The following is a 20627-nucleotide window of genomic DNA, read 5'->3' as shown; positions in this document are numbered from 1 at the left end:
TAGCAGCACTGCATTGATCTATTCTGCATCATTCTTCTGTCTTGTCCTTGTGGTTTCTTCTTACCAATTGTCTTGATGTATTTAATATAACAAATTTCTTTTTTCTTCCTTTTGATTAGAAATCTGGGGGAAGGAGGACAAGCAATAGGGGTGTGCTTTTTTGTCTTTTCCTGTGCATAAGAAGGGGTAGAGGCCCTGTCTTGAAAAACTTGGCTTGTTCTTTCCTTGAGGTTTTCTTCCAGACCCTTTTCTAAGTGAATGGAGAGGAGTGATTTTCTTGTATCACCGGCATTCTTTTCTTTCCCGCCTCCTCTCTGCCCAGTCACGTCCCTAATTAATTGAATTCCCTACTAGACCTTTTGTGAGTCATTTCAATTACCCATTAGTGAAGCAGCCTGGGATTTCTGCTGTGTTTTCACTCATCTTCCTGGAATTTCTCTTCTCCTCCCTCCCCCTCCTTCCCCTTTTAGTCACTCTGGTCTGTGAAAAGCATTAGATGGACTTCAGCGCCGAGTGCCTATATTGTTTGCAGACCCAGCTGCATACTTCCACACTCTGCCTCGTGCGTCACAGCTATTCATCTTGTTTTGTACTTGGCTCTGCTGCAGATGCTGTAAATATGGTAATTTTAGATTCCCTGATTGGAAAGGGTTGCAGGGCGGGTCTAAGTGGTAAGAGCACTGTTTGATTTACACTAGTTCATTCTGGTTTCTTAGGGTTTGGGGTTTTACCAATACAACTGAAATGAAACATGGTTGTAAAGGCAGTCTCTTTTTTAGGGTTAGGAGAAGGATAAAGGTGAGGTTATCTTTGTGCATGGACATGAAAAAGCGCTGCCTCAGAAGCTCTAGGGAGACTGGAAAGAAATGAAACAAAAGCAGGAGGTAACTCCTCAGATTATTATGTAGGATGCCTTCACACACAAATTGCTGCAAAATGTGGATGGATGTGAAAACTGCAAAAATTGAAAAGATCCAAGGCAGAGAACTGTGAAAGGCAAATCTGGAAATTGACAGAAATGCCATCAGTACTCAAGTACTGTAGACTTATGGCAATCCCTGAAGAGCAAAATCAATGGGCAGCTTATTTCTAGAAAATCTTGAAATACTGGGTGGACTGCAGCAGGTAACATGCATTGTATTTCTGAGGAGAACAAGGCGGTCATAAAGCCAGCTTGCTAAAATTATGATGGATGCAGTGACTGCCTGAAATCTGATATATGGAAAATTGCATTTCTGTTCTGAAATGGAATTTTTACAGCACATGAATCTTTCATGCTTGGACTAATTCTCAAGTGATACAGAGAGGCAAACAGCATCATGGGGAACCAACCTGCCGGAAATGTGCCCCACACATCCCAAGTTACAAAAGTAATTTACAGTCCTCAAGCTATTATGATACTTTCATATCATTACTATACTTGTCCCTGTGAGATTAGAGTATTTCACGGGAGAACAGACTTTTGATAATCAGGCTGTTGTGAGAAGGCTCTCTCTCATGACTTCCCAGGGGGAGCTCATTTGTTGGACTGATGGGAAGTGAATTTACGAGGGCTCCCTGCACATCGGTATTCATAGGTACTTTTTTTCTCCTCTGAGCTCTTTATCCAGTCAAAGGAGAGAGGAAGGGAACGGTGTGAAAATACTGCTCAGTACAGACACATTAAGATGTTCTTAGGAGACCTACTGGGAATTATTTTACCTTTAATGTCTTGAAATCTTGGCCCCCTGTTAAGCAGTGGTGGATTTCAGAGGTTCGTTAGATGACTCTGGAGTTCTGCCACTTCACAGGGTGATGCTACTCAAGTCAAAACTGTAAAAGTGAGAAAGGAGCTGGTGAAGAGTTGCATATGTGAGCCCCCTCTTTCTTTACAGGGCATACAGCAGCAGAGCCTGTATCATTTTATCTGAAGCTACCAGGTCATGACAACACCTTTTTTTAGCTGTCTGTGTATTGCCCTCTTTTCTTGCACACGTACCATTGCTAGTATCATGTTACGAGGTTTAGTGATTTGGCAGCTCCTACACTTTTTCATTTCTTACATATCCTTTTAGATTAAGTTTTCCACTGCAGAGTTAGCCTGGTGAGCACTGCTACCCAACTTCCAGGGTGAGCAACAGCAGCATCTGAAATGGAGCTTTGTGGCTGCTGTCATTTCACCTGATAAGCTGTCCAGTGTGTGCCAGAGGATGCCAGCTGTGCCAGCAATACTGATTGAATTGCCCATGCTCTGGGCAGCTTTCTGTGCCTTTCCATGGTAACTCCTTTCTTTTCCCAAGAGTACGCAGCAGGACAGAAGACTTCTGCTTCACTAGACTGAGAAAAGCCATTTGTCACAGCACAGAGCTGGCTCCTGTATCACTGGTAAGATAGCACATATACTGTAGATGAAAACCATTTCAGGCCTTCCATGCCAAAGGAGTATCTGATGTTCCTTTACCTTATGTGGGACCTAAATTCTTCTCCTATAATGTTATTAGGTTTCTTTATATGTTTTTTGCCACTGAGTAACACTGCTTGGCTCCTACAAAGTACTGCTGTGTTTTGCTCCAGATTCGTTTGCATCTTAGCAGATGGAAACCTGACACAAACTTTAGTAATGTAGTTAATTCAGTTGGTTAGTAAGGGAGCTAAAGAAATTTTAAGTTTATTGTATTCATAAACTCTCTTGGAGTTCTCACAGATAGGTTGGGTGTATATTAAAAAATCCACAACTTCTGGAAAATATCATTCCTTGTGGAGCTATTTTGGACTTCCCGGGTTCTAGGCTGTAAAATGCTCTAGAGCCTGATAGATTCCCAGTTACAGGTTATTTCATTCCTGTATTTTTTTGACAGAGCAGCAAGAAAAGCAATGATTTTTTTAAACAACTGAACAGTGACTGGGTTTTCTATTTTTACTTCTGTTTTGATACACAAAACCTAGATTTAGAATATGTCCACTAAATCCTTCTACACTGTGAAAAGAACATGATAAAGATGATTTTAATTCCCCTTGTCTCAGTACTATCCAAGAGACTGGATCAATCTCTGTAATATAACACATGCTAGTGATTGCTCCAGTATATGCCCATTTATAGCATTTTTCTTACAACACCTTCTCACTTGACTATCTGCCACTGCTTGTACTGTAGACAAGGTGCACTGTTGGAAAAGGGAGTATAACGTGTGACATGAGAATTACAGTGTGCCAACATAGTTTTCAAGGACCTTTAGTGGATATCAAAGTTACAGATATCTAATACCAAGGCTATGGAAGCACACCCATATGGTGTAAAAACAAAAGTTAAATATCATATGCCCAATCTTTTCATTTGCATGCTGGTAAATTACTTGCTGGTTTAGAGAGAGAAAGGGTTCTTTGAATGGGACTTGCCAGGAGAAAGGGAAAGGTACCCACATGTGCAGCCATAAGGTTTCTGATTTATCGGTGCTCTGTACAAGTGGTTGGTTACTCCTCAGAGCTGTAGAGCTGAAGATGGGATATCCCCATGGTAAGTGAGTAAGTAGGGAGGGAAATTGCTTGTTGGGTTAGTGAAGTATGGAAGGAACATTAAGGAGAAAATAATTCGTTAAAAAGGGATGATCTGGGAAAGAAGTTACAATGCAATGATGGGAAAGTAAGACCTTACTAGGTGTATTATTTTTAGAAGATGGAGAAGGGATCAGATTAGGATAATTGGAGAGATCAAGGAGGGAGAGATGATTTGTACAGACCAAGCATTTAAGCATGACTCTTCAAGGTGACCTGTTGCCAGGTTTGAGATCAAATTAGGTTTGGTATATTATCAAATTAAGTGAGTACATGCATGTAAAATACATATTCAAGAATACTTTGCAGAGCTGGACTGAATACTGTGTAGTACAGAGAGTTTTCAACTCTTTCTGACCTTTCTAGCACCTTCCAGGAACTGTTGAATACTTCGTTTTTTGTTCCCAAATTAGCTTTGCTTCAGCACTACCCTCATCCCCACTGGAAGCTCTTCCCATCTCCAAGTTGCTTAGTACACATGGCAGCTTTCAGGGCCTCAGACTTCAGTCACATGCCACTTGGAAGTAACCTGGCAGGAGTTACACATGTATCAGAGTAAGCCCATTGGCAACTCTTGTCCTTCCCCTACTTGTTGCTGCATTGCCATTTGATGCATGAGAATGTTGGTGAAAAGTGTCTTACCCAGTGTCCTTAAGTGGGTTAGTATTTGAGTGTAGGGTAGTATTTGAGCCAGTTTAATCCAGAATTTCCTAGAACCCAATTCTGTATCTAATTCTCCTCCAGAACAGATGTCTAATCTAGTTCAGTCCATCTGTTGGATTCCAAATGGCATGTTAAATCACATACATGAAGCACAGTCATGCAGTTTACAGGGTGAAAAAGGGGACAAATCTCCTTTCAGTTGATTCTCTTACACAGAACTTGTGCACAGACATTTCTTTTTAAAAATAAATTATCAATCACACTACCCTTTTTTTATCTAAGCAGCTGCATGGCAAAGGTATGGCCTAGTCACTCATTGTATTTGGTTTTACAAAGAATTGGCACTTGGAGAGGGTCAGTTTGCATTCCTCTCTCTCTCCATTATGTTGTGTGCTTAGAGGGGTTTGTGTGGGCTATCACATTTGGCTCCCATGAGATCCCACATCTGCTAAAGGATAGAGTATATGACCCCGCTCTCAGCCTCTTCCTTACCCCCAGCCTCCCCCCATCATCTGAGAAGGTTAAACTAAAAGCAACATGTATGATGGCGAAGGTCCAAGTTTGAAATGTGTCCATTGTATGTGTTCAGTTCAAAAACAACATATCAAGGCGAGTGCAGTCCTTACAAGTAGCACCCCTGGGCCTTCTTTTATTCCAAAGCAGAGATATTTACCCAAGGAAAAGAGGGAAGTGATGGGGTAACAGAGTATACATATTGGGAAAATATGCAGGCAGAAACTGAAGAAAAAATAACATTCTGCCACAAGTAGCTGCCTTGTTCCTCAACTTTTTTTTCCCTTCAGATTAGAACCAGCCATTTCTTGTGCTCTTTCAAGCACCTTCTGTGGTTTCCTGACAGCTGGCTGGAGAGGATTGAAATCTGGCTTGAAAAATAGGCCATGGGTCATGTTATTTTCAAGAGGGGAGAAGCAAAAATTCCCATAATGCTCAGAATTCACAGGCTTGAGTTTTATTGGGTTGATTTTTTGTAGAACATCAGTGTTGGATATTTTAATAAATAACTTTAGTTAAAAATTCTTAATAGAGAACAACTACAGAATCAGCTCTTTGTTCCTCTTCCCTCTGATTTATAATGGCAAGCAGTATTTTGTGTGCAGTTGCAGCATGTCCTTTTTCTCTGGAGTGTGAGAGGGGAATGTCAGCTTCATAAAAGGGTATGCTGGGGTCTTCTGAAAGTATTTTTTGTTTGTTTTTTTAAGGATATGGTAACACTTCTCTTGCAAAAACTGTTTCATTAACAGAAAGATAAGTCTGAGTAACAGCCTGCAGACTGGTGTTCTTTTTCCCAGCTCTCCTGAGCCTGAATTGAAAATACCAATACATTCTCAGCTTTATGTTCAAGCAGATGGTTTCTGTTAGGAGTTATAAACCTTTTGGTGTTTTCTTCTTCTGTGAATAAGTTCTCTTTTTAAAATATTATAAAAGGAGAATACTTAGTTCACAGAAGTGCTAACTTATTCGACCTGCATTTTAGGACTCGAGGCTTCTTCTTAGGAATACAGTTCACTACTTCTGCAGCCAAAGGGCACAGCTGAAAAAGGTAGTCCTGTCAACTGGGTTTAAGGAAAGAAAGAAGAAGCAGAGCAAGAAGTACAAGAGAAAAATGTCAGCAGGAGTCAGCAAGTAGAAAAAGTCAACTATCATGCCCTGCTATATGGGGAGAGTCAAGAATTCCATCAAAATAGTATTATAGTGGAGCATGAGGAAGGTGAAAGTGTTGATTGACTCTTGACTTTTGAACAGATGGACGAACAAAACAACCCCAGGCAGTGGCAGAGCACAGCTGAGTCATGTACAGCATCACAGGGTGTGCAGGGACTGAATGAGTGGAGAGCTGGAACCATGTCACCTGAGCAGGGCATACCCTGCATCAGCAGCTCTGCATCCTTCAGATACGTCTTTCAGAGCATCTTTCTTCTCTTAGCTTTAATAATGTGTTACAGTCCCTTCCACAGAAGAACTAAAATGGAGTCAAAGGAGAGTATTGTCAGCATTGTCCAGTCCATCCATAACACTTCTAGAGTCTCATTTAAGGGCAATTTTAACAAGGATGTTTTTTGTGTTGTGAACAGATATTCTCTAAGAACTGGAATAAAGCCCATGCCATGCAGCCCATTCACTGAATAAAGGGGGTTTTGATGGGTAACTGAGATAAAAATAGTCATCAATTCTTACTCCCAGCCAACTCCTTTAGAATGTAAGAAGCATAGTCTAATGAGTAGAAGGTGTTGGTGGAAACTAGGAGCTCCATTCTAATGTTTGTTCAGCTCTGGACTTGTTGAGGGACAATGGATAACACTGGTGAAGAGTTTCGACTAGTAGTTAGTAATACTGAACTGCTTTGTGAAAATGTGTGGAATAATTAGCATCTGCAAAATGTTTTGAAGATCCCAATTTCCATGTTTCTTGTAGTTGTGACAGTGCATCATACTGTATAGTGTAAAAAAGATCTGTTAAATTAACTAAACAGACGAATGTGTCTCGTCAGATCCCCTCATGTCCATGCTACAAATGATAAAAACCCACCGATAAGAGATTGAACTGATTGAGTCAAATTTTTTCATCACATCACTGAGTTTATGCTGATTTACACGAAGCTATGCCCATCTGTAATGCTTTTGCTTAGTAGGTCCAATGTCTTTATAAACAAAATTTATAAATTCGAAATTTATCAAGTGAGGGGGTATGGTGTCATAACCTGTGTCTATTTTCATTATGAATTTCTGCACCAGAAGTACAAGAATAATTGTGAAAGTATGTTTTATAGTCTTCAGTTTTAGACTGAGCCTTTTCAGAGGTTTTAATGGTCCCACAGTTACACCAGAAAGTTGACTTGGCTTCTGGAAGTGCTATTAAGTGCCAAACCAGATTACTCCTACTGTGTAACCAGTTTTCTCTTGCTTTTGTGTACGAGGATATTAATGAAAGAATACTTCTTGGAACAGTTTAATGGTTAGAGGAAGGTAGTGCTATTCATGGTTTTGCTAGGCAGTAGTCTAAGTACACTCAGGGATTGTTTGCAATCCACAACAAACCATTTTAACTGTCTGTTATGAGCCTTCCCTGTCAGAAAAATGGTTGTAAGTATATTATCACTTTTCAGGCTTTGTTACTCATAAGCTGTAATGCTTAATGCTCTGAATCACTAGCTATTCTTACTGTAGCACCATTTTTTTTTAAAGTCTCTTTTTTTCTGTTTCTGGTATGATTGACTATCATAGCAATAGCCCTGTTTTTCATATGACATACTGTACTCACTATTGTTTGAAATTGCCATTAGAACATTTGACAATAACGTTTTCTTTCCAAACTGACTTGTATTTTTTCCAGCACTGATTTTTTTTTTTTCTGTTCCTTTCCTGTTTATCTAAAATAGCTGAAGGAAAAGGACACAGTGCATCAAAGCTGATAGGACAAGAATTAGACCTGCTGTATGTGCTGGTTGCATTCAGGCCTATGAGCACTTCCTTTCTCCTCCCCCATACCCAAACCCAGCTCTGCTCCATTCTTTGGAGCAGGCAGGATATTAAGATTTACAAGGCCTCTAGTCTTTGATGTACTGGGAGACCATGGCTCTTTCTCATTTCTTTACAAAGCCTGAGCCTGAGGAAAACAGGTACAGGGATCATGAGGAGGGAAAGCTTCATATTCCCCACATTTCAGGTAGTTTGCCCTGAGAATGATAGTAAAGGGAATACAGCATTTGCTGTGATTTGGTGCTTGGGATTGGTTACAATCTAAAACTTGATCTGGGCTTAGTGCAGAGCCAAATTCTAAAGTGATTTAGTCCTACTGCATACATGTTTACTCCTGCATGGATATAGACATAATGGGAGAATTTACCCTTATGGAGTTGCAAAAGATTTGTTAACACGAGGAATTCCCACTGGTTTAATTTAAATAAGTTTAATAGGTTTACTGGAACTTGTGCCACACCCATGTTCCTCTTCTGTTTAGGCTGCATTTCACTAAGTGCTTGCACAAGGGTTTGCAATAGTTTAGGTAAATTGGATATAAACTGTGCGTTTACTTAAAGCAGTGTAATTTCCCTATGTAAACAAGAGTGAAGTCAAAACCCATGGACAACCCCCTTCCTCCGGACACAGCTGGAAGGCGTTGCTGAGCTCAGTTACTTACCACAGTCCTCTGTTGGCCACTGCCAACTGCTCAGCCATGGACAGGATTTGTGTGTACACTCCCCAGTATGTTTTGGGGTGTAGGGTAAAGGTGCATTAGCTCAAACCACTCATTTAAATTGATGTGACGAATCCTGCCTGGAAGCGCTCACACAGGCAGCTCTGCCAGCTGCTGGGGAGACAGCAGCCCTGAGCGGGGTGGCATATAGAGGCAGCTGGAGGGCAGCAGTCTCTCAGACTAGGACAGCTGTACGCAGAGTGAGCATCTCCCCATCAGCTAATTTCCACACAATCTAGGGTCCCTTCAACCAGCTTATTCACACTTTACTCTTTACTAAAGACTTGACAGTTGATTTAATTTAGTAGTCAAGGAGCATCGACTTCTATCCACTACTGTGCCACTTCCATATACTACATTCAAGCTGTCAGACATCAGGAGATTTGTCTACTATAAATCGTTTCCATTTCCCAGTTAGTGAAGAATATTCAAGAGAGCAAGTTTCAGTTCAAAATCTAAAGGGGGTCCACTTGCCATTTCTCTTCAGGGTTTCTTTACTGTCTGTAATTCTAATTGTAGGATATCTCTGCACAGCTGCTTTTCAGTTTCACTCCTTGCTTGGTTTGCCATTGTTGACTGAAAGCAGCCTGTTTTCTTTCCACTGCCTTCAGTGGAAATGCTGCAGGGTCCAGTTACCTCTGTGGTAATCAGGGAAGATCTTTTGTAAATATCTGAAAAAGTGCTTCAGCATTAAGAAGTGAACACATAGGAGCTCATGTGCTACATTCAGTAGCAACTGAAAAGGATCAAATAGTTTCATGGTTCAGCTCCATAGCAATTTAAACTGCTCAGTCTGCTGAGCTCCTACTCATTCAGCTCCCAGCTCCCTCTCCTTCTCTTGCTCTGGCACTGGCACTTTCCTGACCTGAATAGTTGCACGAACTGGCTTAGACTGGCTGAAAAACAATCCAGGGGGATTTTTTTAGGCCACTCAGCTGAGACTGGTTGAAGGTGCCATGGAATGGCATCTTTAGATAATCGTTCATCAGTTCCTCTAAGCTTTCTCATTACATAAGACAGCTTTGGCTGGTGTTGTTTCCAGGACAGTTTCTGAATTTGGTAGCCTGTGTTTCACAGCTGACTTACAAATGCAATTCTCCATGCAGCCAGGACCTTCCATTAAAATGTACTCATATGCATTCTTAAAACCACTGAAAAGAGTGTCCTAAGTTAATTGCTGTATAGGCTCTTTAACATCATGAAGAGTTCAATTTCAGTAGGATAGTGTAGATCTCCAGACTCAGATATTTTGCTCTATAAGAGTGGGCCTACTTTGTCTCTAAGAGTCACTAACAGTAAACTAACAGTTCGAAGGCATTTGCCTTTCAGAAGAAGTCTCTAGCAAGAGCAGGGGTTAGAATTCTCTTTGCTGTAGCCTGTTTCTTTTCCCTCCCAGCAGAGAGCAGTTGATCACCTTGATTCCCTCCATAAGGGATCCTTACTCCATGTTGACATACAGGACTTCAGAGCAGCATACACATCTAGGGTGGGACCTAGAACTATACTCCTTCTTCTCATCTTTGGTCTTTCTCCTAAGAGTCAGTGGTCCAACATGAGGTTAACTAGGGAGAACCACCTGAAACCTTTGTCACTGATGTCAGCAGAAAAGTCCCAGAGTGAATGGTCAGAGGCAATACATCATTCCTGTCCCTAGTCTTCCTCTGCCTGACTGAGTGACCATGCAGTATCAGACAGTGGGGAAGCTTGTGCGGCTGCTTATCCCTTATGTGTTTTGTAGTTAGATCCCAGCATTCTTAGGGCTTTTTATTTTTGAGCAACACTAATTTACAGGCGGAACAGAATAAAAAACTTGGATCATGCAACCCTGGTTTGTTTTCACTATGTTTTCTGTATTGAATAATTCCTGGCAAAGGAGGGTGATAAGGAGTTAATGGATGGCTGTGTTTGTAAGCACAGAAGCACGCACCGCTACACCTGCAATACCAGAAAACATCTACAACAAAGTTGCAGACACATGAAAGGCCAGGCAGTGACCTTCAAAGGAAGTACATGGATTGAGACTAATGCAGAGATAGGCATGGAATCGCCCCTGTTATCTGGGGAGCAGGAAGCATCTGGATATATCAACGTGCCCTAAGTGATCTGCTGAGGAGTTTAAGCTCATTTTTGAATGTGTTTGGTCATTTTGACATTTGGAATTGCTCTCGCCTTATTATTGATGGACAGGTAGAGCTAGTTACCCCATGATTGTTGCAGTTGTCTTACACCTTCCATTATAAAATCCTGTTTACATCTAATTCTAATTTACCATAGCATTTGAGCCAAACAGACTAAATAAGGGACTTGTTTCTGAATGGTTTTGATAGAAAATTTCTTCAAAAAGTTTGTAGTATGTTATGAAGAAAGTGGTTGTTCTACAAATGATGGAAAGCAATTCTTTTCTAGGAAGCTCTATGGCCTCCATTTTTGGGCACAGATTGTACATTATTGATGGATGAATGGGGTATTAGGAGAAAAAAAGGGAAAGGAGTTTTATTTTCACATAAAAAGTTACCACAGATAGTCACATTCTAGGCAGGCTCCAGCAAAAGGCTGAATCCATTTTCTTTTGAAATTCCTTTTCCTTACCTTTAAGAACTGTTGAGTCACTCTAAGGCAGTATTAGGACACAAGAAATGAATGTGTGTCCCCAGTTCCACAGTATCTGTCTGGGCATCTTGAAGGAACTGGAATGGAAAGCAGCGAGCAGTAGAATCATGGCAGTGATGAGCTGGGAACCTCTTGAAGCAGAAGACTGTGGAAGTAATAGCCATGATAAGGTTTAAAATTGGTGTGGCATAAGAGGAGATCCATGTAGGAAGATATAGCTTAAAGGAACTCTCCAGACCTTAAATATATGCTGAGGTTTTTGAATCTTGCTATATTTCACTGTTGCATAGCAATTGGCTGACAAGATATTTGCCTCATTTCCCTCTTACCTTTAGAAAGAACAGTGTGCTTCCTATTTGTGCATGCATTTAAAAGTATACACCTTAGATCTAAAGCTACCCAAACCCTAAAAATACCAGCATTTTTCTCTGATGGAATGCAATTTGACATTTTAAATTAGTAAGTGTTTGACAACACTAAACCAAAACTTGATATTTTGGCTCTGGGATTTGATGTCTAATACAACTGAAACTCAGTAAATTTTGGGAGGAAATGCCATGTATGGCAACAAGTCCCAACACTGATGTCTATTCTGTGAAAATATTAAGGGCATCTCATTATCAATCCTCTGAAGAAAGCAGTTCAGTAGTTCTGTCCAGAGCAAGGAGGACTTTTGCTGAACTACAAGGCAAGAATTCTGTCTAAATAACAATTTAAATTTTAACAATCTCTTGGGTAAAATTTTATCTATTTCTTCAGTACAAATGAGTTCATGGTAAGGACATCTTTTTACTTTCTCTCCCTGAGTTTCTTTAAACTTTTGGAGTGCTTGTGAATGTAATTTGAGTTCGACCTATTCCTAGCAATCACAGAACTTGCTTCAAAACTCTGGCTGTTCTGAAAATGCTCTGTTTTGATATTGGCAAAATTTAAGCCCTTCTCATTTCCTCCCTAAACTGGAAACTACCTCTTGATTTGTAAAGGGTAAGGAGTGGCCTAAATGATAAAATTGTCTTAAGAGACTATAACATTTATCATGAGATGGAGTTCTATTAGCGTGTAAAATTTTCTTTAGCTTGATTGCATCTCGAAGTTTACCAGAACGTACTCAAATAATTTCTAGTTCTAAGAAGTGTGTAGACCTCAGTTTTGCATATGGCCATCTCTCCAAACCACAAGTCACTAAAGAATGTCAGTGTGATGTTTGGCAAGTTAAAGGAGGGCAGCACTCCTAAAGCAGGCTTGTGGTTTTATCCCTGCAGTAAGAAGACTCAAATGTTAGAGAGATTATTTTCTTTCACATGTGTTATAATTTATTTTTTTTCCACAGTCTGTAGTAGAAGCACCTGTGTAACCTTATTTAACTGCCTTCACACATTTTTCTTTCCCTCAGCTAATATTCTGCCAAAGTGACAAACTTTCCTCACTTTGAACTGCAGAACACCATGAAAGCCAGCATTTCTCAGCCTTGTCCAATACTGTAAGTCTTCTATGCACTGTTCATTGGGAGCTGTCATTCTATTAATGCTGTAAGAACATGACTGCTATAAAACAAGAGTATATCTTTGAGAGAAGCTGTTACAACTTGCTAAAATTAAAAAAAAAAGAAAAAAAAAGAAAAAATAAAAGGTTGATGCTTATAAGGATCTACTGTTTGCTTAGGCCTGAGTCTTTCCCAAGAGTGTATCATTCCAGATAACTTGCTGCTGCTCTTTGATTAAGAATTTTTTCTCCAGCAGAGGCCATGAGGGTCATATATCCATAGACTAGAATTCAGTTTTAACAGGAGGAGCTTGCAATTATGTTTCCTTACCTTTATGTTGATTAAAAAAAAAACCCCAACCTTTTAAGTCCTTCCTCATCGTCTGGGGACCTGAAGGATGTTCATTCAATTTTTGGCGTCTCAGCTCATTCTGATAATGAGAATGCTAGTTAGGCTGGGGTATTTGAAACCTGCATGTAAGTTTACCAAGGACAAGAGAGGCCTGAGACTTGTAACATATTTAATTTCTGCTCTGTGGGACACTACAGAAAAATTATTATAATCACCATTTGCACCCGAACCAAGGAATCTTGTCTCCATTCCAGTTGATTTTCCACTCACAAGAATCTATCCTTTTTCATCACAACAGTGATGGTAGTTCATAGCAAATGATCTGCCATGTGGGTAAGTGGCATTCAGTTCCTTACTTGTTTCTTTCTGCCATCTGGTGCCATTGCTTTGCTATCTGTTACTTCTTATCCAGACTAACAGAGCTCACTGTCCCTGGAATGGCCTAGAATTGATTCCAAAGAAATTCAGGTCTGTGAAAAGATAGGTACAAATCCCAAAGAGGAGGCAATTAGTAGCTTCTTTTAGTAGTCTTCTTTTGAGTCCAAAGTACCTGCCTTCCAGTGACCAAAAAGTCTTATTTTTACAGTGAGCAGCCATTTTGTTAAAGGTCTTACTAACATAGGGAATGGAATTTGTTAAAATACTAATTTTATTTCCATACGAACACTTTAAACATGAGCCAACTCTATGTTTTCCTGAGAGCCAATGAGGCTTGAGATTTTTTTTTAATTAAAAGCCAGCAAAGGTGGGGATTTTATTTCCTTTCCCGTCGAATGCATTTGAAGCACCTCTGTCTCCAGCTGGCTGTGGGAGCAGAGCCAGCCCATAATGATTTCAAGCCCAGTGTGTGCATAGGGGAAAGGGTTTTCACCTGATTGATGACTATGAAAGTGCTTGCAGTGCAGACTGCTGAAGCTGGTAACACTGGAGTTGTTTAGAAGATAAGAGAGAGGAGGTGGCTGTATTTTTGAAAAGCTGTCAATGCTTCCCAGTCAAGTGCAGTAAATGGCACATGAAGGGTCTCATTTCATCGGCTTGTGGGCACTCTGCTCCATGAAACCCTTTGAAATGGTTGCCAGAGGTTGAAGCTGAGATTGGTTGAACCTTCTTGGTGTCCTGTTCACTGGCCTTACAGCCATTCCTTCAGCTACACTGTCAAAAGTTTTGTTACTGGGCCTATCTATCCTTTAGTACTTTGTATGAGGAGGTCTGAAAATTACTGTTCATCATGTATTAAAAAGGCAAAGAAGTGTGACACCGAAATACCTTCCACAATTGTGGCATCCTTTCCAACTTTACATAAGATTTACTTCTTTCCAGGCCTCACATTGCTCCAGTTTTAGCATGGATTTCTTAGGAAACTCATAGTATCTTATCTCTACCTGATCCATCGCACAATGGCCACATCATCATTTCCTTAGGTATGATAACATTTTTGGCCGGAGTGACTTAATCTTTGCTTTAGGGCCTTGTGATGTTGCAATCATCTTTACAGCACCTCTCTAGTGGGTATGTTCCAGCAGTATGCTGTGGAGGGGAAGAGGAAACATCTTTGTAAAGGAGTCTGCTCTCAGTCATCATGTGGGTGGAAGTGAAGTGTATTACGTTCAAGGTTCACAGCTTAGAGGAGCAGGAAAGAGGATAGATTGTTAAGCAGAATGTGAAATGGCCTCAGGATTGCACTTTGGAGGAGTTGACTACTTTTTGAGTGGGGAGGACAAGACATCCTCAGGACCACTTAAAAGTACAAATAAGGTAGAGGAACTACAGAGACTAGAAAGAGGGGAAGGAGACTGAAGAAAGGGTAAAGTGGCACACCTCTTGGGGTGCGTGTCTGTAAAAATGAGGCTGGGTATTTGCAAATGTGCTTGTCTGTGGGTTTTCAGGTTCCTGCCTCTCACCAGCTCAGAAGCTGCATGCATGGCCTATTTAATGATAGATTAGTGTTTCCATGTGGAACCATAAAGTGCAGACATGCTTGAAGATGGGCAGGTGGCAGGAGAAATGATCTGAGCTTTATGAAAAGCCAAAAATTCAGGAAGACAGACGTTTGGTTTCAGTTCTGGGCAGATGCTCAGGTCAAGTCTTATTTTGTCCAGACCACTTCCCCTACCCTTAGGCATGATATTTTCAGAGTGAAAGGACAGGCAAAGCCCAGGGAGATTCCAGAGCATGGCTTGTTTGCAGCTGGCTGGACATGGAATTCATCAGCAACAAAGCAAGACTCGCTCTTCTCCTGCGGATATGGAGAGAACTTGGATTTGTGCACGCACACAGAAGCATGCACACGCATGTGTGCACACACACCAGAACAAACCAGTTCTTCCCTGTCTGCTGGGGAGGCTTCAGTTACAGTATCTGAAGCCAGAGATTTCATTTAAGCCATTTGGACCCATTTGGACTCTGAGTGCTGTAGCCTTGCCTGCCTCCTTCCTCTCTCAGCTCCCAGCCAGAAAAATCCTCCCCCTCGCTGCCCTCCCTTTCCAGCACACACAACACAGAAAGCAAAAACCGACCCAAGCTTGCCTTTGCAGCTGGGACTTATCAGCCAGAACACACACATGTAGGTCATCCATGGGAACTCAGCAAAGTGTTGGATCAACAAGAGCACTGGTGGGGGTGCAGGGCAGCGGGAGGAGCAGGGATGGAATCTTTTTTTATCATTATTATTATTTTTATTATTGTCTGCTTTTTTAGAAAGGAAAAGGAAGAAAGATTACAGCAGCTTTTCTGTTAAATGAAAAGATTAGCATGCCGTGGATGCTTTGCAGGGGCGTGATGAGATTTGCAGCAGATGAGTTGGTTGCTAGGCAATGCTAATGAAAAGCAGGCTTTCAAAACTTCTGTGCTGTGTGGCCCCAAAAGTTATCTAGCCTCCCTCCTGCAGCCCTCACTCTCCCCAGCTATCCCCCCCCTCCCCATGCAACCTCCCAAATATTTATAAAAATCCTCACCAGGAACAAGAAAGATAGATGCTGAAGTGGACTTTTGACAACTCTCTCTTCCTGAGCTACCCAGGAGATACACATACTCATGTACACACACACAAATTTGCTGATTTTCTTTTCCTCCTTAGAAAGGTAAAAAACAAAACAAAACGACACACCACCCCCAAACAAAAAAAAAAAAAAAAAAGGCAAACAAAAAAACGGAGAGAAGAAGAGAAGTTAGCAGCGGCTTCCAAAGCAGCTCGCTCTCCGATTTCAGAGTTCAGTCAGAGTTTAGGGTTGGCATGTGTGTGCATGTGCATGTTGGGGGTAGGTACGTGTTTGTTTTTGATTTCTCTCCATGCGTTTTCAAGCTGGGCTCTAGCTCTTCCCCTCCTCACATCCTGCTGCAAGCCTCCTTTCCCTTTCAAGGCCTTCTGACACAATGAGCTTATTTTCCCATGCTCCCTGTGAAAGCCGGAGTATGTGTGTGAAAGCTGCAGCCTCAGAGGACTCTTTTAAATACAGAAATTGAACATTGCTGAAGTTACAGACAGGGTTTCTGCTATTTTTACAAATGACCCATGTCTTGCTCCCCTTCTCAGAAGTATCAGCATTCTTAGATATCTTACCATCTGTCTCTCTCAACTGTTTAAGTGAATTTAATGTTGGTATGACAGCATTGAAGACTGGTGTTTACTGCTTGCTCCACATTCTCCTTATTGCTGTGGCTTGTGTGCCTCAATCCTAAGGCAAAGTCCTTTCATGTGAGCAAAAAAGGATATTTCCAAGGTAATTTCTAGGCTAAAACTGTCAAAGAGGCATCATTTAACAAGATCTAATTCTAAATAATCCAATAGAGTAATATAGTCCTGTCATGAAAAAGCAGAAGGTTACAAATTTCAAAGTTACTGAGCTATCTTGGGCCTGTAGATTGGGCAGGAACCTGCAGAAGCAGAGCCTCACTGCACTGCCCACTTTGAGATGCAGTATATCACATTGGATGTAAAGTCTCCCTGCAATGCCGGTGTTTATTTTTAATGAATGTTTCTGGGGAGGTAAGAGGTTAGCATGAATTGGAAACAGAATTTAAGATTACTGTGGAGAGTGAATACAAGCCTCATATGGTGGTTCCATATAGTCCAAGTTTGACAGTTAATGATCTTGGTTGAGGTCTGCAGAAGTCAGTGGCACCTGGCCTAGTGAAAACAAGAGCTTGTGGGGGCAATGTGGGATTGTTTTGTTTTGTTTTGTTTTGTTTTGTTTTGTTTTGTTTTGTTTTGTTTTGAAACATGCTGGAGCAGTTTTGTTTTGCCTGGACTCTTTCTCACTGATGCCAGTATGAACTGTTAATCAATAAGAAATTTCTTGGGCAGACAAATTTTGTGGGGCTGCTGCAGTAACCTCTTTATACCATATTTCAGATGGCAGAGGCCTATATGTTCTTTCTTTTTCATTTTCTTCTTTTTTTCTACCATCAACCCTGTTTTAGTCAGTACAGTGTGGATAGGTGATATATTAAGCCAATGTCCTAATCATATGTGGTCATTGAAAATCTCAAGGCATTCCCTCCAGAAGTTAATCTTTCATTTATCAGTTAGGGGAATTCAATTCTGCTTCCATAAATTCTCTTGCTGTTTCAATTAAATAGGGATGGCAAATTTCTAAATGCTTGGGAATACAAGCAGCTGCTGTGTGCAGACTCTAGGATGACTATTCAGGTAACACTCCATTATTTGAAGTAAGAAATTTGGCCCTGCAGGGTATGTTACGGGATGTGTTAGGAAATGTGGTAAGGGCAAATCAACCATGTGCCCTCCTTCCTGTCCTTTGTCATGCCAAGCAAAATGCCTGGACGGTACAGTTTTGAAACTTGTCTCCGGGCATTCCAAGTCTGAACAGACATGCCTGCAAGGTATTGTTGGCCATTAGAAAGGGAAACTTATTTGTCATGTTTTTCCTAAGCTGTTGTTTGGTGCTGTCCATATTGCTAACTGCTGCCCCAGCTCCATTTCAGTTGTGGATATAGGCATTCCCCTGTGTAGCTTGGTCCTCTCTCCTTTGATATTTTCTATAATAAAAAGTGATGTACAGATTGAAAATAGGGGCATCTCTGAAAAAAAAATTATCTGATGTTCTACACTCTGAAATCAAACCCCTGCACATGCCTTTCCCACAGGGTTTTGCTCCCACCAGAGTGGTGTCCCAAAGCCTTGCAGGCACACACTGTCTGGAGTCACTCCTTATATGGCATGTCTTAGCAGGTGACCAAAGTGCTACAAAAATACTTTGTTTTGTGATGTGAACAGAATTACATCATGAATGTTAAAGACGGCCACCTTTCATTCACACGTGTAAAAGCATTTTTTGCTTATACACTATCAACTACTGAATTTTGTCCAGTCAGGTCTTACCAACATGCTGGTCATTAAGGAACACATTTGATGGCCACTTCTCTGGCCACTGTGCATGCTACAGCTTGTACTCACATACGCAAGAATTCATAAAAAAAGTGCTAATGTTACCCTTCAAGAAAAAGGAGCCAGACCATGTGATTTATCTGCATTACTTGTGGGAGATCAAGTTGGGATAAATCAGGTGAAACATTTTATCCTGTAGGCTTTGATTTGTTTAAAGAGTAGCTGAGACATTTCAAATGTGTGGCTGATAGCACTCCAAATAGGAAACTTTCCATCACATAAGATTTGCCTGCGTGCCCACTGGAGTCAGTGGACGTTCTAGGGAGTAAGATAGGGTGTATAACAGATTTGGGGGTAAGTACTGGCAGACCTACACAAGCAGAGCAGTATTTGCTGATCGAGAGATAGCAAAACATATAATTTTTCCCTAAAGAAATGCTGTGTCACTGAAATTTGCTTTGGATTTATGGTTCCATGACTGCCACTACCATCCCTACAGATTGTTTGGAGAAGGTCCTCTGCAGATTCTCATACACTCAATTGATCATGAATGAAGCTAAGAGCAGTTATTAATCTTACTGCCTGGTTGCACTCTAAACCGCCTTCTAATCCTGCCTCTGTTCTCTTAGACAAAGAATGCAGTGAGATGAAGGCAGGATCAATGCCAGCATGGAGCTGCCCTTTTTAGTAGTTGTTGTGGCAGGGTTTTACACATCAGCAACAGTGAGTAGTTCCCAGTGTACTGGGGGAGAAGGGAGTGGAGATGAATTTAAAGGGTCAGATGTTGTGCTCCTGAAGGGATGGCAGAGTCCCATCCTGACTCTTGGTCTCTGGTGAATTTTTCAGTTCCTTGTATTTAATGACTGACCTAATGAGACATTACAGCCCTACTGCCCTTTGGAGATCCATGTAGAGCTCAACACAAGCTAAGAAAGGGTGTATTGTGTCTTTGATCCAATGGGCAGTATTTCACAGGCTGGCAGATTTTATTAAATCTCAGAGGAACCTCAGCTCATTTTTTAAGAGGCTTAACATTGAGTTAAAAGTTCCCTTTACTCCTGCATTGTTGGAGACCATTCCCTTCTTGTGTGCTGCCAGAGGACCTGCAGGGAACTGGGGCTTCATGAGACCAGATTGGATGTAGGCAGCTGGTTGAGACTGGTTAGAAATCTGCAGGAGGAATAGCGGGATGCAAGAAGCTTTCTAAGCCTTTTTTGTTTCTCAGTCTTTGAAGTCATCCAGTGCCTCACATGCAGCATGACAACTTTGCTCCACACCTGAAAGAAAAGCCAAGCTACTGATAAGGCCTTCTGATCGGTAATTTTGAGCTGCATGACATGAAAAACTGTGTAATGCCAGTACTTCTAGTAATGTTATTTGTCCTACCATCAACACCAAGGTATCCAACTGACTTGACAACTAGAAATATGAACAAGTCACTATCACAAAGTCCTCCCCTGATACAATGTTTATGGATATAGCCAGAAAGCAAGTATGAAGGTGGAGAATATCTTACAGATTGATAAATAGATCCTTGGAGCTTCAGATAGTGCCATAGTTTCTTGTTCAAAGCTGCTAATCTAATGAAAAAATGCAAAAGGTGTGGAAGAACAGCAGGGAGCCAGGCAGGCTGGCATAGATTCCTCAAGCAACAAGCTTTCTTTGACGTTCAGTGCTGAGAACTTGGGAACTTTTGCACCAGGAAGCAAATTGCACTGTGCCATTTTGGAGTGCAGGTCTAGAGCAGGTCAAAATCTGAAAACTGATGATTCTGAGAACTGCAGAGTTTGTTTTTGGACATCTAAACACTTTAACCACTACTCTGCTCACTTCTGTTACTGTAATGGAGGTGCTGGTTGTGGACTGCATGGGTAATTTAACAGTAAGAGTTCCAGTGAGCCATATGTTGATCCTTCAGTCTAAATTTATATAGAACAACCATTGCTAGGAAAATTTTAGTGATTAGTTTAGGGGGGCAAAAGGATTCTGCTTAGATTTTCAAAAATGCAGGGTAAATATTTCCAAAGTACCAAGCACTCAAATACTACCCTTTTTTGAGAAATGAAGTATAGGTTGCATGGTATTTCAGTCACCAGTAACTTGAAAGTAGAAACCTTTGTGATCTCAGAAGTTCACTGCTAGGTTACTGCCCACTCCCATGGATATGGCAGGCTGCTGGAGTTTTGCATTTGCAGCAAAAATGGAACCTCCACCTAAGGACCAGTAGTTAAAACTTTTATTGTCATTGATTGAAGTTTGACCTTCCTGGTCAATAAAGGTTCATTCTGTAAGAAGCTTTAACATGAGCAATTAGTCAAAATTGGCACCTGAAATGATTAGAGATGGGAAAGAGAATGCTCCAAACCCTGCTTTATAAGAACTTTTGCCAATGTATAAATCTCCTATAAAATAGCAGCTGAGGCCCCC

The 20627-nt window shown here is 41.0% G+C and overlaps 1 protein-coding gene across 7 annotated transcripts in view; it reads left to right on the top strand.

Moving 5' to 3' along the window:
• Positions 1 to 20627, top strand: part of RAD51B (RAD51 paralog B) — a 393397-nt gene that overhangs the window by 280786 nt on the left and 91984 nt on the right. For 2 of the 7 annotated variants that reach the window (XR_011151392.1, XM_069017637.1), the window contains one exon: positions 12413 to 12499. The exons of 4 other annotated variants lie outside the window; for them this stretch is intronic. Coding sequence is in view for 1 of the 3 variants with exons in the window: in XM_069017637.1 (XP_068873738.1) it covers positions 12413 to 12451 (39 nt within the window). In the remaining 2 variants the exon portion in view is untranslated. Of the gene's footprint in view, positions 1 to 12412; positions 12500 to 20627 lie in introns of those variants that run through there. One more of the 7 variants, XM_069017640.1, reaches the window with a different exon arrangement.

The sequence above is a fragment of the Aphelocoma coerulescens genome, chromosome 5 (assembly GCF_041296385.1).
Source record: "Aphelocoma coerulescens isolate FSJ_1873_10779 chromosome 5, UR_Acoe_1.0, whole genome shotgun sequence".
In the NCBI taxonomy this organism is placed as follows: Eukaryota; Metazoa; Chordata; class Aves; order Passeriformes; family Corvidae; genus Aphelocoma; species Aphelocoma coerulescens.
Note: the sequence above shows the minus strand (reverse complement) of the source record. Positions and strands in the feature narration are given on the sequence as shown.